We start from the raw sequence: 25,678 nt of genomic DNA, 5'->3' as shown, positions 1-25,678 counted from the left end.
TTAAATGTAAGACCTGAAACTGTAAAAATTCTAGAAGAAAACATAGGGGAAAAGCTCCCTGACATTGGTCTTGGCAATGATTTCACGGATATGACACCAAAGGCACAGGCAACAAAAGCAAATATAGACAAGTGGGAATTCATCACAATAAAAAGCTCCGCACAGGGCTTCCCTGGTGGCGCAGTGGTTGGGAGTCCGCCTGCCGATGCAGGGGACACGGGTTCATGCCCTGGTCCGGGAAGATCCCACATGCCGTGGGGCAGCCGGGCCCGTGAGCCATGGCCGCTGAGCCTGTGCGTCTGGAGCTTGTGCTCCGCAACGGGAGAGGCCACAACAGTGAGAGGCCCGCATACCTCACACACACACACACACACAAAAGCTCTGCACAGAAAAGGAGAGACTTTATTATTCTGTTTGCACAAGTAACAGGGAATCTTGGACCACACAACCCTGTGTTCCCATCTGCCTTATTCCTAGAATTTCAGAGCTGAAGGGAATCTGGGAGATAAAATGCAATTGAGGATAACCTTGAGATAAAACACAGCTGCCCTCATTTTACAGATAATAAAAATAGTTGTTATCTATCGACTGTGTAAGACATTTTGCTAAGCATGTTATATGTATTTGTGAACATATATGTATACATGTATACAGTATGTGTGTATATACACGCACGTATACATTAAGGAAACTAAAGCTCAGAAGAAAATACAGATAACAGTAGTTATCATGTGTAAAATACATCGCTAACTAAATTATATATATATGTATTTTTGTGAATGTATATATGTGCACACACACATATATAAATGCGTGTGTGGAGGGGGGTATGTAAAGGAAATTGATTCTCAAAGGGAAGTATGACTAAGGTCACAAAACTTCTTTGTGGGCAGAGCTAGGATTCAGATTTAGGGCTCTGATCTCCAAGGCCAGCATCCCTTCCACCAACCTGGCACCGCCATCATTTCACCATGGGTGGCAGGGCGCAAACTCATACAGGGCTGTCCCAGTGGAATTGTAGTCTATGGTCCTAACCCCTTAGCCACCACCACATCCCTTCCCAGTCCCCAGACCTATGGGCTAAGTTCTGACACTGACTGGTTGGTTCCTGTTTGGGGCTTAATTGTGTCCCCCCAAAAAACAATGTCGAAGTCCTAACCCCCAGTGCCTGTAACCATGAGGTTTGGGGAAATAGGGTCTTTGCAGATATAATCAAGTTAAGATGAGGTCATACCAGATTACGGTGGGCGTTAATCCAGTGACTGGTGTCCTTACAAGAAGAGGGAAATTTGGACTCACATGGAGACACAGACATAGGGAGAGCATCGTGTGATGAGAGAGGCAGTGACGGGAGTGTTGTACCTGCAAGTCAAGGATGCCAAGAATTGCCAGAGACCACCAGAAGCTAGGGAGAGGCAGGGAAGCATCCTCCTTCCGGAGGTTTCAGAGGGAGCAGGGCCCTGCTGCCTCCTTGAATTCAGGCTTCTAGCCTCCAGAGCTATGAGACAAGGAATGACTGTTGTCCTGCGACCCCTGTTTGTGGCACTTTGTTACAGCAGCCCAGGAAGCAAATACAACTCCCATTTCCCCTTTAAAATACTGAAAGGTGGAAATATTTTTTAAAAGAAAGAAAAGGCACCTCACTAATGAGGCACAGCCTCCAAAGACCCTCTGGGCTGCAGCACCTGCTGGGTTTCCGAGAAGCAGCCCCAGTCCCTCCGGGGCCGCCGCCTTTCCCCAAGATCTGCAGAGCTCTGGTGAGAAGGTGTCCCTGACACCCATGCTAATGAGTTCACGAGTCAAGCTGGGTGTCAGGAGACACGCCATCCTCCTCCCACATGCCAGGAGAACCCAGCATGGGGTTCCAGCATTGATCCAGGCAGATGAGGCCGACGGGAGATGACACATGAGGCAGGAGGACAGTCAGATTCTAGCAGCGAGGTGCCCAGACTGAGGGGGCGGTTGTATCTGGGTTCCGAGAGTATTTTTTGTTTGTTTGTTTTTGTTTTTGTTTTGTTTTGTTTTGTGGTACGCGGGCCTCTCACTGTTGTGGCCTCTCCCGTTGCGGAGCACAGGCTCCGTACGCGCAGGCTCAGCGGCCATGGCTCACGGGCCCAGCCGCTCCGTGGCATGTGGGATCTTCCCGGACCGGGGCACGAACCCGTGTCCCCTGCATCGGCAGGTGGACTCTCAACTGCGCCAGCAGGGAAGCCCCTGAGAGTATTTTTAGCAAGGTTATTGGACATAAAACAGCTTTATTTATTTATTTTTTAAAATTTATTTAGTTAGTTAGTTTTGGCTGCGTTGGGTCTTTGTTGCTGCATGCAGGCTTTCTCTAGTTGTGGCGAGCAGGGGCTACTCTTTGTTGCGGTGCGTGGGCTTCTCATTGCAGTGGCTTCTCTTGTTGCGGAGCACGGGCTCTAGCCAAGTGGGCTTCAGTAGTTGTGACACGCGGTCTCAGTAGTTGTGGCTAGTGGGCTCTAGAGCGCAGGCTCAGTAGTTGTGGCACATGGCTTAGTTGCTCCGTGGCATGTGGGATCTTCCCGGACCAGGGCTCGAACCCGTGTCCCCTGCATTGGCAGGCAGATTCTTAACCACGGTGCCACCAGGGAAGTCCAATAAAACAGCTTTAAAATGTTTCTTCTGCTGAACCAAGGAAACAGCACTGATTTGATGAGCACCTTGGCTGTGTGCAGCGCTTCCCCAACATTCACACGTTTAACCCTCACAAAACTGCATGAATGGTTTGCGTGTCCACTTAAAAGCAGGCAGAGAAGGCCCAGAGAGGGTTAGAAGCTTTCCTGAGGTCACACAGCAGGGAAGGGGAAAACCCAGGATTCCAGCTAAAGCCTGCCTAACCCCCAAAGTGTCTTCTTCCTACCTCGTACTCTGCAGCCCTGGTTCCCGGGTGAAGCTCTGGAGCTCTACTGTTGACCAAGACTTTCCACCAACAAGCAAATCGTATAAGCTCTGGACATCTGCAGCCTCTGTTCACAGTCACTTGCCAGCGCCATCGTTCAGTCCAGCTGGGACTCAAAGCCATGTCTTTGCACTCCTGGTCCGTTTACCCCAGGCCACTTCAAGAACAGACAAGTCAGGCGTAGGTAGAGGAAAGAGTCTGAAATTTGCTGTCAGACCCACCTCCAGCTCTGCTGTGTGACCTTGGACCAGTAGCTTGCCCTCTCTGGACCTAGGGCCCCCATCTATGAAAACGGATTACTACTTCCTACCACGCAGGTTTGTTGGATGTAATTCGGTCATTTAACAAGTCCTCTTATCTGCAGGTGCGTGCTAGGACAGAGGTTCCCAAACTTTCTCAACTCACAGTATCTTTGGAGTGTCAGGATTGTTTCGTAGATTTCCTAGGCCAGAATACCTAACAATTCTGTTTATTAAGCAGTTGGGTCCAAACCACTTAATAGGCAGCTGTATCCTGACAACGTAGGAGCTGCTTGAAAAAGTAATGCACATAAATTGAGAGAAAAGATTGTAAAATTTCTATTTCGTTCTTAAGTAATACTTATTTACAATTACAATTTACAGTAATAATCCAACTACTGCTGCGGGAGTGTGTGTGCCTCCTGGGCTCTGCCACACTTCTCAAACTCTTAGCATCAGACTGGACTCTGCCACCTGCATCTCCTGTTCCACACTGATTTTGTCACAGTTCTTGCTTTTTAGCACAGCAACCACAGAAAACCTAGCTTTGCAAAGATGGGGCATCATCAAAAAGAATGCAGCTCCATTGTGAAGCAGTTATACTCCAATAAAGATGGTAAAAAAAAAGTAAATAAACTACAATCTATATGCACCCAAAAAAAAAAAAAGAATGTAGCTCAATCTGATGTTAAAACTGAACTTTCTCAAGCTAGGAGTTCACATGAGGCTGTAAGATGTCACTGTGTCTCCTCAACATTTTTTAAAAATCTCACAGCACCCCTGTGAGTTCATGGTGGCACCCGGGGGCATCATGGTGTATAGTTTGGGAACAATGGTGTTAGGTCCTGAAAATATGGCAAAAATGCAGCAATATGTAAACAGACACAGTCTGCATTGTCAGGGATCCTGGGGTATATTGAAGATGGGGGAGGAGAAACAAGTCTACAAAAGAAATAACAATGGATCCACAGTATCACCTCCTCCAGAAGGGCCTCCCTGACTGCCTAGGCTAGGTCATGTTTCTCTCATCTGCACTCCCATGGCTCCTATAGCTACACAGCACTTGCTGCAGCTTATCGAAATGATCTGTTTATATGTTCAGAGACTCAAACACATACCTTGCTTGCTAGGAATGTATCCAATTGGTTCTTGTATCCCTGGGGCCCAGCAGGCTCAAAAAATGACAGTATTTGTTACTATTACTGTCATCGCCCTTGTTAGCCGTACTAATGCAGGCTTTATTGAGTTTCGTGGCTTTGTTGCAGCTTCCCTTCTTTGGTGGCGGCGTGGTAGATGGCCGCTGGGGGTCCCATCCAGAAGACATAAACCACAGCATGAAAAGTAATGAGACTCTGACAAAGACAGCGAGGGTTTTATGGGTGGCTCTCCAGAGAGGCATGTACAGATTCCCCAGGAGGCCCTGGCCCTTCACAGCCCTGCCCCCAGAACACCACAAATACGGGATGTGGAGACTTCCTGACCTGGATAGAACCCACATGGCCAGACGGTGGCCACAGGAAAAGTTTCCATTGATGAGTCATCCCCAGCAGCCTCACCTCGGCCAGCATGCCAGGCTCCAGCTGGGTGCCCTTCTTCATTTAAAAATTCCTGTCTCTGAGGAAGCAATAGCTCAGAGCAATTCACGATAGCCCAGGGAATTTGGGCAGGAGAAGGGCCCTTCATTATAGCAGAACCGTTAAGTGCACAGGACTTCAAATCCAGCAGGTCAGGTTTGCATCTCAGCCCTGCCACTTGCCAGCTGCGTGACTTTGAACAAGCCAAAGCCAGTGTCCTCATCAGAAAGAATGATCATGCCAACCATCAATATAGACGCTCATAACGGTGTGTCTGGTATATAATAAGTGCTCAGTTAACATTGGTTGCTAATTAGCACTCAGTTTCACTGCTCCACTACTGTAGAGTATATTACAAATCATTTATAGCAATAACCAAGAAACCTGATTTTGAGCGTTTCGCACAGATGTGCTCTAAAAATGTACATTTTTCCCTGTACTTAAAGGGGGGGGGGAAATGGGAGGAAGATAAAAATGAGGGTAGGTTTGTGATTATGTCTATAAGACCATCAGTCCAAGTCACTTGAATTCCTGGGAGAGAACAGGTTGAAATCACACGGATTGCCGTCAGAATTGTTTAAACCTTAGACACGTGATTCTCAACCAGGGGTGAATCTGCTCCCCAGGGGACAATTGTCAAAAGCAATTTCTAGAGACATCTTTGGTTGTCACAACAGGGGAAGAGGAGTGCTACTGGCATCTAGTGGGCAGAGGCCAGGGATGCTGCCCAACATCCTACAGGGCACAGGACAGCCCCACCACAAAGAATTACCCAGCCCAAAATGTCAACAGCATCTAAGTTGAGAAAACAATCTTATTTCGAAGTGTGGGTACCTCCTCAGTGTAGGAATGTCATTGACCAGGCACCAGCCACATCTCAGCTTAAGAGTGGGGTCTTGGTCCAGTCCGTATACGTAGCAGGCAGGAAAAAGTGAAGTCCAGAGACATGAATTGATTCACCCAAGGTAACACAGTAGATCCCGGCCTCCAGTTTCAAATTCAAGTCACTTCCTCATCACTTTCCTGCCATCTTCTGGGAGCTGAAGATAAATACAGATGCTTCAAAGACAGCTGGTTTCTGCCAGAGGTGGAATTCCATGTGGAATTCTTTCCAGACTCTTACTGATGGTTGGGTCAAAGTTGAATTGGATTGACTTTGGAGGCAAAGACTCAAATCATGACTCAGCCACTTCCTTCTTGTGGGACCTTTCACAAGAGACCTTCCCCTGAGCCTCAGTTTCATCATCTGTAAAATGGCTGTATGGTGCGGTGATTAACAGTGGACTCAGACCACTTGGATTTGAATCCTATCTCTCCCACTAACTAGCTTGACAGGTTACCCAGCGAGATACCCAACAGTTCTGTGCTTCATTCGCACCGATATAAAATGGGGAGAGTCATAACAATGTCTGTGCCTTGGGGTTGTTGTAATAATTAACTGAGTTTATAGGCACAAAAACTCCAGATAGTGCCTGGCTCATAGGATGCTCTCAGTAAACTTTGGCTATTCTGGTCAGTACTGTTACCATCTTTAAAGATTTAGGGGAGGATTAGAAATAATATTTGCAAATCATCTGGTACAGAATGGGTATTTGAATATTTTGGAAATCAGTGGATTAAATTATTAATTTCTTAACCATGTCAAGACACCTGAGCTGCAGTTCTGAGCCCTAAACCCTTCAGCCCTAAAGTTCTGGCTGGACTTTAAGAGTCTATTTCTGTTTTGTAAATCAGTTCATTTGTACCATTTTTTTAGATTCCACATATAAGTGATATCATATGGTATTTTTCTTTCTCTGTCTGACTGACTTCACTTTGTATGGTCATTTCTAGGTCCATCCATGTTGCTGCAAATAGCATTATCTCATTCTTTTTTATGGCTGAGTAATATTCCATGGTGTGTGTGTGTGTGTGTGTGTGTGTGTGTGTGTGTGTGTGTGTGTGTGTGTGTGTGTGTGTGTGTGTGTGTGTGTGTGTGTGTGTGTGTATTCCACATGTTTATCCATTCATCTGTTGATAGGCATTTAGGTTGCTTCCATGTCTTGGCTATTGTAAATGGTTCTGCATGTATCTTTTTGAATTAGAATTTTCTCCGGGTATATATGCTCAGGGAGTGGGATTGCTGGATCATATGGTAACTCTATTCTTAGTTTTTTAAGGAACCTCCGTACTGTTTTCCATAGTGGCTGCACTAATTTACATTCCCACCAACAGTGTAGGAGGGTTCCCTTTTCTCCACACTCTCCAGCATTTGTTATTTGTAGACTTATTTTTTTATTATTATTATTTTTTGTGGTACTTGGGCCTCTCACTGCCGTGGCCTCCCCTGCTGCGGAGCACAGGCTCCGGACGCACAGGCTCAGCGGCCATGGCTCATGGGCCCAGCCGCTCTGCGGCATGTGGGATCTTCCCAGACTGGGGCACGAACCCGTGTCCCCTGCATCGGCAGGTGGACTCTCAACGACTGTGCCACCAGGGAAGCCCATTTGTAGACTTTTTGATGATGGCCATTCTGACCGCTGTGAGGTGGTACCCCATTATAGTTTTGATTTGCGTTTCTCTAATAATTAGCGACGTGGAGCATCTTTTCATGTGCCTCTTGGCAATCAGTATGTCTTCTTTGCTGGCTGGACTTTAGAATCACCTGGGGAGCTTTAATAAGAATATTTGGGGGGACTGATTAAAATTCCTTAGGGGGCAGAGCCGGCTCACTGAATAACCTGGGGTGATTCTACTCTGAAGCCAGGTGAGAACAGCTGAGGACACCTCCCCTTCATCTTCCGACCTGCTGTCAGTCTCTTCCTTTACCTCCAGATCTAAGAATTTGTCCTTTGTCACTTTCTATCTCCGCAGGGCCAGGACAGTGCCTGGTATAGGAAATATTGTGGAATACATGAACATTAAGTTACGTGAAGGCAGGGGCCATGTCTGTCTTGCTCATTGCTGTATGTCCAGGGCCTGGCACATAGAAGGTGCTCAAGAAATATTTGTTATACTCGTTAATCTGTTCATTTATGAAAGAAAATTCCAGGGAAAGTTTGTAGGGAAATCCTTCTGCATTGCCACTGCCACCTGCTGGCCACTCTGCTACACTGCAGGTAATACACTTTTTTTTTTTTTTTTTTTTGTCTTAAGGATTTATCTTCTCTTGAGGATCACTTACTAGGAAGCTGGACTCCCAGGAGGATGGAAAGCCAGGGAATCAGATCAGCACTTACCTGGGGTCTGAGTCTTCACTCTCTCCCAGTAGAGCACTGGATTTCCAGGTTTCCTCTGAAAACCTTCCCTGACCTTCCCACCTCTGACTGACTCAGTGAGGTTTCTGCTCTGTGTTTCTCCCATCACAGCTGCTACCAAGCACTGGGTTGCAATTACCTGGTAACTGTTCCTCTCCCCCACTAGACTGAGTCCTGGGAAAATCGGAACCATGCTTATTTAGTTCCCTACTCTATACCAGCTCCTAGCACAAGCCTGGAACATAGGGACAGAGCAAATGTCTGCTGGACTGAAATTTTTTTTTTTTAAACCCAAAGAGTGAATTCTAGACTCTGGAAGTTCATAAACTGTAAAGTGTAGTGCATGGGGCTGCATTTCCCAAGGAGTATTATATACTCCATTGGTGATACCCATGTGGCTTTAGGCAGTGCCCAGATTAACTTTTCAATGTTAAGAAAATCTTTAAAAATAAAACTGACATTTGAAACCTGTGATTATAAGAATGTTATTATTTGAGGTGAGGCTAAATTATGTAGCACTGTTTAAATGGAAAAATAAGTTAATAGAAATTTTTAAAAAGATTAATAAAGTTGGGTTGAAAGTATGACCAAAATTGTAAAACCCAGAAAAATAACCAGCGTTTACTGGGTGCTACTATATGTTGCTCACCCTCACGTGCATGAGCTCACTTCATCATCCTAGCAACCCTACGAGCTATCCCATTTCACAGATGAGGAAGCTGAGGCTCACAGAGGACAAATATCTTACCCACAGGTGCATAACTAGGATCTGAATCCCGGACCATTAGGCACTTGAGCCCAAGAACTTCTATTCTGTAATCTTCTTTCAGTTGAATTGATGGAAGGTCTTTTAAGAAACATTTATTGGGCACCTACTGTGTGCCAGACTGCTGAAGATACAGCAGTGAGTAAAAGCCAACTTCAGCTCCACAGAGCCCAGCCAGGTTGAAGAGCAAACTTTCAGAGGAATCATTAGGACTCGGGTGCAGGGTTTGGGTCGTGATGTTATTGCCTGTGTATATTATAAAAGTAAGGCGTGCCCAACCTGTTTTTAAAACGATACATCAGTATGCTATATAGGACTATAAAATGTCAAAGGAAGATTTTCCCTTCCTACAGCTCATACCCAGGCACACTCCGCAAGGTTAACGATACCTTACCCGTCCTTCTAGGTGTCTTCCGTGGACGCATAATACAATGCTGTCTTTAAGGGTTCCCGTGATTGATTGAAGGAAGACATTGTGGTTTGACCGGGGGCCCAGACATGGTAACATTGGCTGTTCTCAAGTGCCCGTGGGTGAACTTCAACCATAGAGATGACCTGGGTTTAGTGGAGGGATTAGCTTTGGTCAGGCATTGGCTGAACCACCTGGTGCCTCATTTCTGGGAGTCTGAACTGAAGGGAATGCTAGTCCATATCTCTGCCTCTCTCTCTCAGCTGCTCTAACAGCCCCGCCCCCGCTGACTTAGGGGGTCTCCTCCAGGTGCCCCTTACTCTTTTGAGCTTCTCTCTCTGACAGCAGCTGCCATCTCTTTTTGTTTACTTGTCCATTTACATTTGTTTGCTTAAAGCACTGAGACCACAGTCGCTGGAGGGCAGGAATGGCGTCTGATTCGCCTTCTGGCCCCACTGCTGGGTGCGTTGTCTGGCGTGCAGTAAACACTTGCTAAATGTCTTCTGAATAAAAGCTCGAGCGCCTGCCAAGGTGCATCTGCATTGTTGTAGCCACCCAGCGACCCAGCAAGTCCCTTTCTACAGGCTGGCTTCCTGGATTGCAGGTATGGGAGGAAAACAGTTCTTCACCCCTGACGAAGGCTGTTATTGAATTACAAAGAAAAAAGTCTTTCAACCTCAAGAGGTTGGAACCCTAGGAACCTTCGGAACCTTCTAAGCCAGGTCCCTGTCGACCCACCCATTCAAAGAGATCAGAGCCCCAATTCCTCATTAGTGGTGATTACTGTCTCTAAGGCATAGTCATTCATTCATTTGTTCCTTGGAAAGGTGATACATTAAAATGCCTTCCTGAATGTCAGGCAGGTACCATGTGTAGAACAGTAGGGAGTGGTAAGGATTGTGGCTAACTGGGGAACATACCTCTTATCTAAGGGGGACAGCTTCTACTCAACGCCATGTGAGTTGAGTGCTTGGGCTCCAGGACACAATCATTGCCATGTAGTTATGTGAGCCCAGTATTATCTTATCTTCCAATGTTTCAGAAGAAGCCAGAGATTCAGATTATTACATGAAATACCCTGATTTGCACAAGCTAAGCAGAGCCCATGTGTAGGTCAAATTCACAGAGTAATAGGGTCTAGTTGGGACTTCCGTTATACTATGTGCCATCCACAATTTCCATGGGGCGAGGGGTTATATCTGTTTTATTCACCTCTGTGTCTTCAGTGCTACTTATGTGTTGGCACATAATAGGTGTTCAATAAACATTCATTGACCCAATGAATGAATGAATGCTTCCTGTGATCCAGGCAAGGTGCTAGGCACTGGAATTCCTGGCATGAACGTAAGATGAGTTTCCAGCCTGGGAGTGAGTGGGCAAGGTGAGAATCAAACAGTGCCATAAAAGATTCTGAAGCTGTGTTGGAGGCCTGTGAAGGTTATAGAACAGGGTTCCAAGAACAGGGGAATTCATGCTGCTGGGGACAGATCTGGCTCCTTGGGGGAATTCTTGAGATCTGCCTTGTAAAATAAGGTGCTTGAAACAACCCATATTTATTATCTTACAGTTTCTATGGGTCTGGAGTCTGGGAGCAGCTTAACTGGGTCCTTTGGTTCAGGGCCTTTCATAAGAGAGACCTGAGTCTCATCTGAGGCTGGAGATCTCATCTGAAGGCTCAATTGGGGGAAGGATCCACTTCCAAGCTTTGGAGCTCCTACTCCAAAGACAGTGGAGAGTCTGCTAGCAAGACAGAACTACAGTCTTATATAGCATCCTCATGGAAGTGACAGCCCTTTGTCTTTGCTGTATTGATACTTTATTGGTTGGAAGTGAGTCACAGGTCCTGCTACAAAGAGCTGCAAAGAGTGTTAATACCAGCAGGTGAAGATTATTAAGGGCTGTTTTAGCCTTTCCACTGCACTCTCCTTTATTTTTTTTTATTGGAGTACAATTGCTTTATAACCTTGTGCCAGTTTCTGCTGTACAATGAAGCGAATCAGCTACATGTATACGCATATCCCCTCCCGCTTGGACCTCCCTCCCACCCCCCTCCCCATCCCACCCATCCAGGTCATCACTGAGCACCAAGCTGAGCTCCCTGTGCTGTACAGCAGGTTCCCACTAGCTAGCTATTTTACACATGGTAGTGTATTTATGTCACTCTCCTTTAGATAGGAAGGGGAAGGGCATCTCAGACAGAGGGAACAGCGTAGGCAAAGCACAAAAGGGTGAAACAGAGTAACCCATCTGGCAAAATGTGACTAGTTTGATGTAAACTAAGGAACCATTTGAGAGGGAGGCAGGAAGCAGATGGACAAAGCCCTAATAGCCCAATCTGGAGACCCTGCCTCTTCTCCAAGCGCAGTGGAATCACCAGGTGTGAAATAATAAAAGACCCACCTGCTCCACGTTCTAAACCGAGGGCCTGCAGAGTCAGGATGATGGCAAGCTGGGGGATTACACTAGTAAATTGTAAAAATCACTCCGATATTATAGGAATCCTTCAGGTAAAAGAGGCAGCATGTCATCTCTTCCGAGTTTCACTAATCAACTGAGTATTGGAAGCTGTGGACAGAAGCTTGTTTCTCTGAAACATGTATGGCAGGTGCAGCTGTGATATGTAAAGACTTGGGTCTTTGTACAGCAAAGCAAGATCCAGAAGGAGCAAAATGTTTTAGGATTTGGCATAGAAAACCCCTTGTTCTCTGTTTGTGGGAATGTAAAATGGTGCTGCCACTGTAGAAGACGGGATGGTGGTTCCTCAGAAAGTTACATGTAGGATTACTGTATGGTCCAGAAATCCCACTTCTGGGTATCTACCCACAGAATTGAAGGCAGGGTCTCAAAGAGGTATTTGCACACCCATGTTCATAGCAGCTTTATTCACTATAGCCGAAAGGGGAAGCCATTCAAGTGTCCATTGACAGATGGATGAATAAACAAAATGTTTGTCCAGCCATACAATGGAATATGATTCAGCCTTAAAAAGGAAGGAAATTCGAACACAAGCTACAACATGGATGACCCTTGAGGATATTATGCTCAGTGTAATAAGCCAGTCGCAAAAAGACAAATACTGGATGATTCCACTTATATGTGGTCCGTAGAGTAGTCAAAGTCATAGAGACAGAAAGTGGAATGGTGGTTGCCAAGGGTTGGTTGGGAGGGGAGATGGGAAGTTAGTGTTTAATGGGGACAGAGTTTCCATTTGGGAAGATAAAGAGTTCTGGAGGCTGATTGTACAACAATGGAACTGTACAGAATGAAACTACTGAACTGTATACTTAAAATGGTTAAGATGGTAAATTTTATATTATGTAGAATTTTACCCAATTTAAATTTTTTAATAGTAAGACTTTTTAATGTTTCAGGATGTGTAGTCTTGTGTGCACAGCAGTTTTTGCTGGCTTTCCAGCCCATCCAGGTGCTGAAAAGGAACTAGATCACACGCTGGCCCTGGAATGGGTCAAACTGTCAGGTTCAACTCTCCAATAAGTCTTAAGCTAGCAGGTGTCATTTATGATGCTCCTACTGTATATGTTAGGGTCATTTGTGTTCCTACTGTATACCAGGCCCTGAGCTTCCAGCATGCCTGAACAGGCTCATCTCCAGTGAGGGAGACTGGTAGTAAATAATTAAATACAATACAGTGTATGCAATGCTGTGGTGGAGGAAGAGCCGGAGAGATTAGTGACTCAATTAGGGGTAGGGGGCATCAGGGAAGGCTTCCTGAAGGAGGAGATATGAGGACTGAGTATTGAAAAACAAGACTTATCCCGGCTGTGTGGACAGGTGAGGTATAAGGTGAGAAGCAGGAGGAATATTTCATAATTTAGCGACACCACCGTCCATTATTTACTGAGTACTTACATTTCAAGGGCGTGCTAAAGCATTTGCACGTTATCTTGTTTAATCTTCCAAGTCCCTGTGAGATAGGTACTGCTATTATTGCCATTTTACTGATGAGGAAACTGAAGCTCAGAGAGGTTGTGGCCCTTGCTGGAGGTCACACAGCTAATAAGTAGCAGAACCCAGATTTTTAACCCAGATTCCACAGCTCAGTATATCCTACTGTGCCCATGTGTAACCCATGCCCAGAGGTGGGAGAGGGAAAAGGGAGTTTGAGGAGTGGGCAACAGTTCAGTTCAAGGTGGGGATGCAGAGAAATGATGCTGGAGAGACTGGCCTCAGATCCCACAGGCTCTGAGTAGGAGTCCCCAGAGATTTACATCGTCTCATCAGAGCTCCTTTTGGCTTGCATTTCAGCGGAGGAGTCCCTGGCATGTGACAACCCAGGGTTACCTGAAAATGGGTACCAAATCCTGTACAAACGACTCTACCTGCCAGGAGAGTCCCTCACCTTCATGTGCTATGAGGGCTTCGAGCTCATGGGCGAAGTGACCATTCGATGCATCCTGGGACAGCCATCCCACTGGAATGGGCCACTGCCCGTCTGTAAAGGTAAAGAAACCACCGCCTCCCCACCCCCGGAGTCCCGGGGAATGAGGGACCCAGAGATGTAAAGACTGACTTGCAGCGATTCTAAACTTGCTCTAAAAAGCCAGGCTACTGTGTTTCACTAAATCTAAGACACCACCGTTATTGTCTGCACTGCTGAGGAAGGACATGGCTTCCAATTAAACTATGACACGGTGCCTTCTCCTTTCTTAGCATTTTTGTTTTTACTTACTAAAAGAGCTTAGGTTTTTATCATAAAGGAGAGGCAACCTGCTTTTGACTCCTGCTTGGACAGCGTGGCTGAAACGTTTCCTGCCTCCTGCACCCCCTTCTCACAACCACTTGGTTCCCAAGGGTGATGGGTGTTCCCCTGTCACCTCTGGGCGTTCTCCCAAGATGCTCACACCTATCCTCCGGGTACTGATGGTCCTGGGCTGATGATTGCACAAGCACAGGCATCTTGAGCGCCACCTGGTGGCAGCGATTTTAATACCCCAGTGATTGTAAGACACCCCCCATCTCAGAGATGGTGAAAAGGGGGGGGAAGTGTATTTTAGAATCAGTGAACCACTCATCGTTGAAATTAAGTTAGGGCACACCTAGTGAGATTTGGATCCATTTATCCGTGTCTTTGAGGTGTGAAATTCATAATCATATCCTAAGTATGTTCAGCGCTTTAGGCAAGTGGATTTAACTTTTTATGGTGTTGGTACCCTTTTGAGAATCAGGCAGAAAGCTCTGAATTCTCTCCCCCAGGGGAACTGAAACATGCAGTTTTACATTTCTACTTGGGAACCTGTAACTTCAGCGGATCCCCAAATGCTCGTTCATGAAGTCCAGCATTAAGGCTTAAAAATACTTTCCCGGCCAGAATTTCTACTCCTGGGTATAGGCACAAAGTAATTGAAAACAGGTATTCAAACCAACACTTGTACAAATGATCGTAGCAGCATTATTCACAAAAGATGGAAACAACCCAAATGTCCATCAGCTGGTGAATGGATAAGCAGAATGTGGCATGTTCATATAAGGGAATATTGTTCAGCCGTAAAAAGGAATGCTATAACATGGATGGACCTTGAAAAGGTGATGCTCAGTGAAAAGAAGCCAGACACAAAAGGTCACGTATTGTATGATTCAATTCGAATGAAATGTCCAGAGTAGGTAAATCCGTAGGGATGGAACTCAGATTAGCGCTCCCCAGGGGCTGGTGGGGAGGGAAGAGTAACTGCTTAATTGATACCGAATCTCCTTTTGAGATGATGAAAACGTTTTAGAACTAGATAGAGGCGATGCTTGCACAACATTGTGAACGTACTAAATGCCCCTGAATTGGACACTGAATTAAAATGGTTAATTTTATGTCATGTGAATTGTACCTATAAAAAAAGATTTTCCCTGCATCACCCCATTGAAGCCTCATGACCATACTTTGAGAGAGGTGAGCCGTCATACCCATTTCACAAATGTGGACAGAGAAGCTCACAGAGGTTAAGTGACTTACCCCAAACCACACAACTGGTATAAGACAAATTTAGGATTTGAACCCACTTCTGCTAATTATAAATTCCCTGCCCTTGAAACCCCACCGGGTGAGGCAGTGCTGGCCCCTCAGGTACAACAGACCGTCTAGCAGGAAAGACATTGTCTTGGGAAACCATTGCCCTTTTCTCTCCTCTCCACTTCCACTCCTGTGATCCACCCTGCCAACTCTGTAATGAAATAATAAATCACTTCCTCTTCCCCAAAAAAGTGGGGTCCATCGTTTGTGGTCTGGAGTTGGAGAAATGACAGAGCACCAGTGTGAGACCACCCCCTGGGACTCAGGGGCCCTGGGTTCCCAAGGACACTGCCCTGGCAGGTCCAGGAAAGGGCCCAGGAAGCTGCCTCTTAGCACGTGCCCCCGGGGCCCACTGATCACACTCAGAGGTTCAACATTTCCTTCCATTTCTAAGATTTCATGGAAGCTCATGCCCTCCCAGACACGCAGTCAAGGTCCCATTCATGTCTTGGGTAGGAAGCATCTGCCTTAATCTTTCCATTTTCCGAATGCCCTGGCTCCAGAGATGTCTGCAGTCAGTTAGTTAGCTTTCTTGTCGGCTGGTTTTGTTATCATCACATGATAACGATGGAAGTCAGAGAGTCACTCTGACCAAAGCTCTAACTAGGAAATCTCCGTATTATGTAGGACACCGCTATTGCTGGGCCTTTGGGGGGCAGCTCCTCCCACGACCTTATCATGCAATCTTTCCATCGAAGCCCTTCACTCTGGGGGTTTTGCATCCCTGAACCCCGTCCCTGTGGGTATATTTTTGTGCTCAGGTATCATGATGACTTTGATGCCAAAGCGTGAAGACACCAGCCCCCATCATCCTGAACTTCCAGAGGAGTTGTACAGGGAATCCAGGGGAATAAACCAACTGCAGAGAGTTCCAGTCTATGGCAATGAAGGAATGAAAATATGGAATAAAAATCCTATATTCCAAATCAATATGGAATAAAAGTGAAATTAGAAAGGTTCATATAAATGTATATTTCAAAGCAGGAAAACAATTTCACCTCTGGCTGGGCTCAGGATTGCGGATTTGTAATTTTGTCTTGCCCCTCACCATTCATCAGCCTTGGTCCGACGCAAAAACACTGAAGAGACCAGGACTATGTAGTTCAGAGCAAAGGCCCAAGAAAGCCAAGCAAGTTTAAATCCTGCCTCCATCACTTAGGAGCTGTGTGGTGTCAGAGAAATCACTTCGCTTCTCTGAACCTCTGTTTGCTTATCTGTTAAATGGGGATGAGAATAGTATCTACCTAATGAGATTGTTGTGAGTGTTAAGTGAGCAAATATATATAAAGCTCTTGATGCCCAGTATCTGACATATGGTGAGTATTCAGTAATTATTGTCCTTTTCCTTTCATATCTGTCTCATCTTCTCTCAGGAACTTAGGAAGGGAATGAGGCATTTCCACTAATTCCGGTAGCCTAAGATTTAAAAAAATAAACAAAACCACAGCACTACAGCAAAGCATGGAATGGACTTTTGCACCTAATTTGGGGGGGGGTGCTTCATGCAAACAGAGTGAATTCACTTGACATTGAGCAATGCTCCAATTTCTCTTTCAGTTAATCAAGACAGCTTTGAACACGCTTTAGAAGGTGAGTCCCATGAAGAAAAAAATCCCATAAACCAAGCTAATAGCAGAAAGCAAGGGAAGGTCCTTGGAGATCCTTATCGAGGCATTAACAGAAAGTTAAGCAAAAATGCTGCCTTCACACTGCTGAGGATAATTTCAAAACAAATGACATTGTAAAGAAAAAAAAAATCATTGAATTTGCAACTTATAGTCCTAACTATGACCTAAAAGAGATTTGACGCCCGTTCTGTTCATGATGACGAGGTAAAAACATCTGGGAGTTCACGTGCCTGAGAAACACATACCCTCTTGTAAAACTTTTCAGCCATGCGGTGCTATTTGGGGGAGCTAAATCCAGAGATGCCTCACCTTTCATGCTGAGCAAGCTCCTGGTTTTGGGAGGGAAAGGTCTTCCCCAGGGGATGCTCTGTGGTCTGTTTTCCCCTCCGTCTTTTTCTTCCCCAAAATAGCTGTCCCTGGATCCCCCTTGTTTTCTGTTCTTGTTAGAAATTACCAAGTGAGATTTATTAATGTGGAACAGATGCTAAAAGTGATCCAGGATTTTGTTTTATCTTCCCTTTTCAATGCATCCCACACGTAAAATGTTCTGCATTCTGTATAACCTTCGTTCAGTTTGGTACAAAACCACTCACTGGGCTGTCGTGTCAGGAAAAAAATAACATATTTTGTTTTAAAAAAAAGTTTTAACCAATTGGACAGTTTTTTAAATTATTTTTGGAGCCACTTATCTTTCTGACAATAAATTGTTCACTCAGAATCTGGGGCAGTGGAAATTACATGTCATTAGTTGCTCTCTTCTGCAACAGATGACATTTTAATCCAAGCAGACAGAGCTGGAGCTCAAATACATGTGTAGGCTGTGGGGAGCATGTATCGGTCACTCCACTAGAAGAAGAAGGGCATTTGTGGTGTTAGGCTCTATGCAGGCCCTTCCTTCGCTGTCTTGCACTGGCCAATGGACCATGAGAACATCTCAAAGGCCTGGGTTGCTCAGCGGGTGTGATGCCATCGTAATGTTCTGGGCTCGCACATTTATCGTGGGTATTAAGACTGGTTTTTCAGACCCAAGGAGTGGTGGCTAACGGATTGCAGATTTGCATAAGGCCGAGCTCTGTTAGACGTGGCTGTGGAGAACGGCAGAGTGTGTCCAGAAGGGATGTGGAGTCTGCCTTCAAGCCTTTCTCGGAAAACGCCCCCTTCCCCGCCTCCACCTCCACAATAATCATCATAGTTCTTGTGATTTCCTCTAACCACTGGGAGGTAGCGGGAGGCCCCAGGTGAGGCCGAGAGGGTTGCCTGAGAGTGTGCAGCCAGGGCCTCTGAGGATGAAAACTGTGTCTTCATGGTTAGGGTGTCATGGGGTGTGCGGTTGGGGTGTCATGAGGTGTGCAGGTACCGAGCACTGACCCAGCTGCTCAGCACCCTCTGCTGGAGGGTCTGATTGAGCAGGTCTGGGAGGGACCTGCCAGTCTAGACACAACTCTGTCTTCTCCATGGACTGTCAAGCAGATCTGCCTTTCCAGTTAGCACGTTGGGGATTTTCTCTAGGTCTTCCCTGGAATTGGATTTTAACCAGATTTCAACTGATGACCACCCCATCCAAGAATAGATCTGGGGCTCTGTTGCCAAGAACCAGCACCATTTCCTTTACTCTTTGCCTCTTCTCCCTTCTGGAGATGGTTCTCCAGTGGCTGGCTCTGTGACATTAGGTCTTGGAGTGGGTGCGGGGCTGGGAGGGCGGGTACTCCCCTGGGAGCCAGGGGCCTTCACCGGCTTGTGCATTTAGTAGCAGAAGCGGCAGCCGAGACGTCTCTGGAAGGGGGAAACGTGGCACTGGCTATCTTCATCCCGGCCCTCCTCATCTCCTTACTGCTGGGAGGAGCCTACATTTACATCACCAGGTATGGGGCTTCGGGTGGGAGTGGGGCTCTCGCCCACTCGGCGACCAGCGTGCTGAGGGGCTGGGCTCGTCATGGACCCTGAGCCTCAAGGTCTCCACTCTTGGGGACAGTGGCATTTGTGTGATTGAAGGGATGGTGTGATTCAATTCAACTCTGAGGAATATTTAGATCGTGCGCCTGCCAACCCTTCATGGTAGGAGGGCTGAGCATGCAGCAGCAAATCAGACAGACACTCTCCTGACCCCACAGAGCTAATGTCTAATGGGAGAGAGAGACATTTCCTGTTGCCAGGCACACTGACTCATTCTCTCCTTCATTCACTCATTCATTCCCTCACTTATTCAGCATGTATGTATTGACAGTCTAATGTCATTGTCCCAGGTGTCGGGGAGCATAGAACGTGCCTTTAACAAGGAAGGAAGGTATTCATCTATGGCTAGCATATTCACTAATTCGTTCAATTTCACAATTATTGAGCACCGACTCTGTACCACGCCATTTTCTGGGCTCTAAGACCATTGTCGTGAACAAAACAAAAAGAAATCGTTGACATGTGGGGCACAGGTTCTAATGGGGGAAGAGAGACAATAAGTAAAGTATAATATAAAAGTAAGTAGTACATTAGAAGGTGAAAAATGCAGGGAGAAAAAGAAAACTTAGAAGAGAGAAAAAGGGAGCTGGGGTGAGGCAGTGGTTGCATTTTAAGTGGGGGAGGGGTCGAGGAGGCCCCAGTGAGAAATCACATTTGAGTAAGAGCTTGAAAGCAACAATGAGTAAACTATGCAGATATCTGGGAGAGGAGGATTCCAGGCAGAGAAGCAGCATGTGCAAAGGCCCTGAGGCAGGCATTTGCCTACTTTAAATGGTCCCTTTGGAGCTCACAGTCTGGAAGGGGGAAGAGGAGAAATACACACATTATCACACACTATAATAAACACAATAAAGGAAAGAGACAGGGTGTGGGAACAGAGACCAGATCTACATAGGTGGTCAGGGAAGGCTGCTCTGAGGCAACACAGTATATGCTTAATAAATGCTCATTATTATTGCACTTGCCCTTTGCATTAAAGAGGGACTTGTATCATCTTACAGGAGAAAACACATTAAGCTCCAGTAAGGGGAGGTCCGGGGTTTTAAGGATCACCGACTGGGTTAGAAATTGAGAGCGATTATGATTTCAGCTTTTACCCCACTCGGATTCTCACCTACAAGAGGCCGTCTCCACACATCCTCCTTGTTATCCATGGAGGTGCCCATGCTCAGGAAGTGGCACCCACCACTCCCCTGTGGGACTGTAAGGTGTCTCCTCGTCCAGGAAAAGTAACTTCTCTTCCCTTCACCGTCTCTTCTCCAGATGCCGCTATTACTCCAACCTCCGCCTGCCCCTGATGTACTCCCACCCCTACAGCCAGATCACCGTGGAAACCGAGTTTGACAACCCCATTTATGAGACAGGGGTGAGTGGGTCTCTCTTCTCTCCCTGGTGCCTCCCTCTTTGCTCTGAATCCATCGACATCCAAACGGGAGGTTTAATTTCCTTTTGCTCACGATGCTGCTGGCAGAAAGGCATGGCCAGTGGTCCTCCTGTCTCATCCCCGCCAAGACCCCTATTGAGGTAACGGCTGGAGAACTCAGCTCGTTCTAGGAATTGATGACAAGCCTGTAACACTTTGTTCTTAGCAGAATGGCCACAGAAAGAAGGGGCTGCACCAGAGACCCATGGAGAGACAGCTGAAATGGGTCCGAGCCCAGCGGGGGCCTGGTGGCAGTGGGCAGCATTCCCAGCATCTTATTAAACTACATTCCTTATTGAATGGCAGTGTGCACCGTCCCCACACATTTGAGCAGCAGCCTTGTGTTGGTACTAGGGACACAGCTGAACCAAATAGACACAGTCCTTCCGTTAATGAGCTTATAAGCTCACAAAGGAGACAGATATCGATAATAGTAGTAGTAGTAGTAATGGTAATAGTAATATTATGGGCCAGGCACCTTAAATGAATAATCCCCTTCAATCCTTGTAACTCTTTGTGATGGATTCTCTAGTTATTTCTGATTGGCTGATGAGGACATTGAGGTTCAGGGAGAGGAAAAACGATTTGGTCAAGATTGCACACAGCCAGAACACACAGCCTGCAGCCAGGATGCAAACTCTGTTAGCCTCTCTTGCCTCTCATTGAACCTCAAACAATCAAATATGCCAGTGAATATCTTGATTGCAACAAACCGTAATTTTTAAGGGCCAACCATAATTTTTAAGGGCCATGAAAGAAATTGGACAGGGTGCTATGAGTGTGTGATGGGATGGGAGAAGGCCATCTCATCTCATCTCTGAGAAAGCTGAGTCATATAAGGTGGCTGAAAAAGATGCCAGGAAGACAGGAGAGCACGTGCAAAGGCCCAGAGGCCTGTGTGAAGAACAAGAAGGCTGGTCATGAGTTTGCAAAACCACAACCTTCAAATTCACTGTGTGAAGATGTACAATCATCTCCCAATATTGGGGGCATAAACTTGTTCCGTGTCCGTGCTAACCTTGCAGCACTCCTGCTTCCTCTGACCTCCTGTTATCAATTGATGTGTAATAATATTTTTGCAAATTTAGGAGCCTAAAGGACACACATTTATTACCCCATAGATTCTGTAGGTCAGGAGTCCAGGCACAGCTAATGTAGGTCCTCTGCTCCAGGACTCACAGGCTACAATCAAGGTGTCAGTCAAGGCTGCAGTCTCATCTGCAGCTTGACTGGGGAAGGATCCACTTCCAAGCTCACATGACTGTTGACAGCATCCAGTTTCTTGCAGGTCGTTGGACTAAGGGGCTCAGTTTCTTGCATGCTGTCAACCTCAGTTCCTTTGTATGTGTCCCTCTCCGTAGAACAACTCACAACATGGCAGCTTGTTTTTTCAGAGTCAGCGAGAGAGAGAGAGAGAGGTCACAATCCTACAAAATATAAACACGGAAGTGACGTCCTAGCACCTTTGCTGTATTCTGTTGCTTAGAAGCAAATCATAGGTTCTGCATACAGTTAAGGGGAAGGGATCATACAAGGAATGTGAATACCAGGAGGTTGGGGACCATGAGGACCACCTTGGAGCCTGCCCCCCAAACTTGCCTCTACCATGAAGCACAGACAGAATTGCTTATCTGTGTTGACCCAGTGGGAACTGTAGACCTCCATTAAAGCATGTGACAGTGACATGGGGCCGAGCCTATGACTTCTTATATCTCCCTACTCCTCTGCCCTGGGGGCCTGGAGTATATTACACACACTCCACGAGTGTTGGAGAAATTGAACTGGTTGCTGCCTACGTGTTGTGGTCATTTTAGATATGGCACTGGTAAGACAAGGTCATATGTTATTTTACATTGTGTATAGCTTGTTTCTGAATCCTCAGAGAAGGTCAAGCTGATGAAAAATAGCCCTTTAGAAACTAGACCTTATTAAGACTTACTCGTGTATGTATCAGTCACCTAGCACTATGATAATGCTGAGTAACAATCCCAAAACTCAGTCGCTCAAAGTAACAAGCGTTAATTTGCTCATCAGTCCATGGGACAGTGTTTTCAGCTAGTTTCACCTGGGTGGTAGTCCTGGTTTGGCAGTGCTCACTCACACATCTGTGGTTGGCTGATGACTCAGCTCTGCTGTCCATGACTCTCTTCTTCTTGCGGGCGCTAAAGGCCATCAAGGCATGCTCTACTCGTGGTGAAGGCAGAAGGGCAGGACGCCAGCAGCAGAAACACACAGGCACTTTTCAGGCCCCTCTTATGACCCACTTTCCCATAACCCATTGGTAAAAGCAAGTCAAGTTTAGAGTAAAGAGCACTGCAAAGTCCTATGTCCAATATCTTGGATACAGAGAAGGGTGAAGATCCAGAACGATTCATGGGTCACTCTGCCACACAAGGGGTCAACGGATCTGTGCTTCTCTCTCACACAGGAAACCAGAGAGTATGAAGTTTCCATCTAGAGAGAGCTCCACGTGAGAAGGGAACTTACAGATACAAACTCAACTACAGCCTCCTCGAGAAATTCATCCAGAGACCATGTGGCATTTGATGGAAAGCCCAGAGTGTCGGCTGTCTTTTCTTTAGACTCTTTACTGAAGACTTTCTGTTTTCTTCACTGTATTTATTATATTTAAAATCGAAATAGGTGTGGTTGGATGTATTGCAGCTGCAGCCAAATTTGTGGTACAGCCTCAATCCTGAAGGCAGGTGGAGGACCTGTAAAATAGCAAACACAGCAGTAGAGGGAAAAGGAAAAAAAAAACAGCAACAGGCTGTTTCTCCTATCAGCAATTCCGTGCTACGGCTGCATCAACTTGCATGCATCTTCAGGATCCATGCCCATGGTGTTTTTCGTACAAATCTAAGTCCCAAGGTTAGGTTGGAAAAGGGTATTTCTTGTTGGATTAACTTGGGTTGAAATTTAGCACAGAGACTTAAACAGCACTACTCCAAAACCAGTCTGTTTTCTCCCTTCCAATTTCCTCAGCTGCTAAAAGAACCTGCCCCGTCCCCTCCCTCCCATGGCCCCTCTGAAGGCAGCAAAGGTGTTACACAAACATTCTCTTTCACCACCCTGGCCTCGCTGGATGCTGGCAAACTAAGAAAATGTTTTCTTTCTATAAAGGTGACAGGTGACAAAGGAAAGTTTTCAGAGAAGATGAGAGATCTGAGAGTTCCAGTGAAGAAGTGGATGAGGGGCAAAGCTGGCTAAGGGAATCGAGAGAATAAAATGATACTCTTTCAACGATGAAAGAGCAGGTAATTTATGCTCCAAGGGCCAGAATCGATCACCTTGTTCAACAAGGCCACCCTCAAGCCGTGATGATAGATCCGTAGTCTTTGCAGGCGTGAGCAGTACCGCCCATAGTGTTAAGAGGCTTTGGGTTGCAGGGGAGAAATCCAGGGGTGAGCTCTGTTTCCCTCCCAGGGTGCTGCACTGCCAGAGCCCTCAAAATAGGGGAGACTCAAGTGCACTGTCACTCTAAAAGGTGGCACCTTCAGAGTACACTTGCAGTCAAGTATTTTGGAGGGAGGGAGGGTCCTATGAGAAGAAACTACTTTTCTATTCTCTGAAGCTCTGCCCGGATGTTGGATGGTGGCGTGAATGCTTGACCATAGAGGTGCCGAGGAACAGGAACGGGGGGCTTAAAGCCACAACGGCATCCACATCACACGATTTGAACTCCAGTGAGGAGAGAAGGAGGAATTTTAGGCCAGAAAGGAACTCTTAGCATCTCATTAATCCCGCATCCTGGTATTTGATCAGAGTCCTTTCACCTCAACCCAGTAGGACTGGTGAGTGTGTGATTATCTGGAAGATTCTTTTCTAAATATAGGTGTTAAGAGAAGGCAAGGGGTGAGGATGCTTGGAAGGAAAAGTGCACGTGAGGCCAATTCATCTCCCTAGTGTCAACCAGTGGCTCAGAGAGGCACACCGGCCCAGCGGCTTTTGGGGTGCTCTTTGGAGCCTTTCCATGCTCTCTAGAATTGTTTTAAATCAGCTGGTTTTCAAACAAGACCTTTCTGGCTGCCATGCCTTTGGGAGAATGGCTGGGAGTCCATGTTTTGGTAGCTTGCTTAGGAAGCATCCGAAACAGAATATGGCAGTTGCCTTTGCGCATGCGTACGCGCGCGCGCGCACGCACACACACACACACACACACACACACACACACACACACACACACACACACACACACACACACACACACACACACACACACACACACACACACACACACACACACACACACACACACACACACACACACACACACACACACACACACACACACACACACACACACACACACACACACACACACACCCCTCCTCCCAGCCGGGACCGTGGACCTCAGTCCTGGGGGGGGGGTCTGAGGCCCAAATATTTTCCTTCTGCGAGAAAAGAATCCTGCTCATCTGCTCCTTCAAGCAGGCATTCATGGTGCACAGCAAGAGATCATAAAAGGCTGCTGTCCAGCTGCCCAAAGCCCACCCCGTTATATGAAAGAACCAGAGGAGAAATGTTCCAGGCCATTAGTGAGCAATGTGTCTGGAGAAAGACCAGCAATGCAAATAATGCAAACTTTTTATTTGAAGGCAGAATCAAATCTTTGCTTTTATATCTATTTGATGCTGATTCTAATCCTAACCCTGGGTCATCCAGAATGAAGAACTCTATTAATGATATTTAATTTTAGAACATACTGTGGTTACATGAACACTAAATATTTGCCTTTCCTAAAGACTGACAAAATATAAAATCTTTATTCTAACCCTGTTCCCTGAAACTGGCCAGGCCATGGCCCAGGAGTTCTTATTGGCTGTTGGATGGGGTAGAGAGGTGTTGATTTTTCTTTTTCTTCCAGGATTCCAATGTCTTAGTTCTGTCCTAGTCATATAGCACCTGTGACCATGTTTTATTTTTTTAATTTTTTTTTGTGACCATGTTTTAAAAGTTTGTTTTAGTCAAAAGATGGATCATGCAAGCTTGACAATGTACAGTGTGATTGAAAAGACAGGTCGGTATCTATTTTTCTTTTTAAAATACCTGAATGTGTCTTTGTAATATGTAAAGGTAAAACAAATCATAATAATCGTGCCAAAAATTTATCAGGCATCTCATTTCAGCTCATGTCATGTCTGTTTTTAATAAGCTCAATGTTAAAACCCGCTGGGATTTGGGCTTCCCTGGTGGCGCAGTGGTTGAGAGTCCGCCTGCCGATGCAGGGGACATGGGTTCGTGCCCCGGTCCGGGAGGATCCCACATGCTGCAGAGCGGCTGGGCCCGTGAGCCATGGCCGCTGGGCCTGTGCGTCCGGAGCCTGTGCTCCGCAGCGGGAGAGGCCGCAACAGTGAGAGGCCCACATACCAGAAAAAAAAAAAAAAAAAAAAGTTAAAACCCGCTGGGATTAAATATTTTTGAACAGGATACAATCTTAAACTTGAGAACAGACTGAACCTTCCTACAAGCTACTCTTTGTAAAACATCGGGGAAATACGTTTACAGAGA

General features: G+C 46.2%; 1 protein-coding gene across 1 annotated transcript in view; it reads left to right on the top strand.

The window, feature by feature from the left end:
* The window catches only part of SEZ6L (seizure related 6 homolog like), a 197,594-nt gene extending 174,871 nt beyond the window's left edge, over window positions 1-22,723 (top strand). Inside the window, exons 15-19 of the mRNA XM_060170528.1 lie at window positions 13,411-13,605; window positions 16,721-16,753; window positions 18,539-18,653; window positions 20,008-20,110; window positions 22,596-22,723. Coding sequence (XP_060026511.1) covers window positions 13,411-13,605; window positions 16,721-16,753; window positions 18,539-18,653; window positions 20,008-20,110; window positions 22,596-22,625 — 476 coding nt within the window. The 3' untranslated portion in view covers window positions 22,626-22,723. The remainder of the gene's footprint in view (window positions 1-13,410; window positions 13,606-16,720; window positions 16,754-18,538; window positions 18,654-20,007; window positions 20,111-22,595) is intronic.
* The last annotated feature ends 2,955 nt before the right edge of the window (window positions 22,724-25,678 follow it).

This window comes from Lagenorhynchus albirostris, chromosome 14 (genome assembly GCF_949774975.1).
Source record: "Lagenorhynchus albirostris chromosome 14, mLagAlb1.1, whole genome shotgun sequence".
NCBI lineage: Eukaryota > Metazoa > Chordata > Mammalia > Artiodactyla > Delphinidae > Lagenorhynchus > Lagenorhynchus albirostris.
This window is presented reverse-complemented; position numbering and strand designations above follow the sequence as displayed.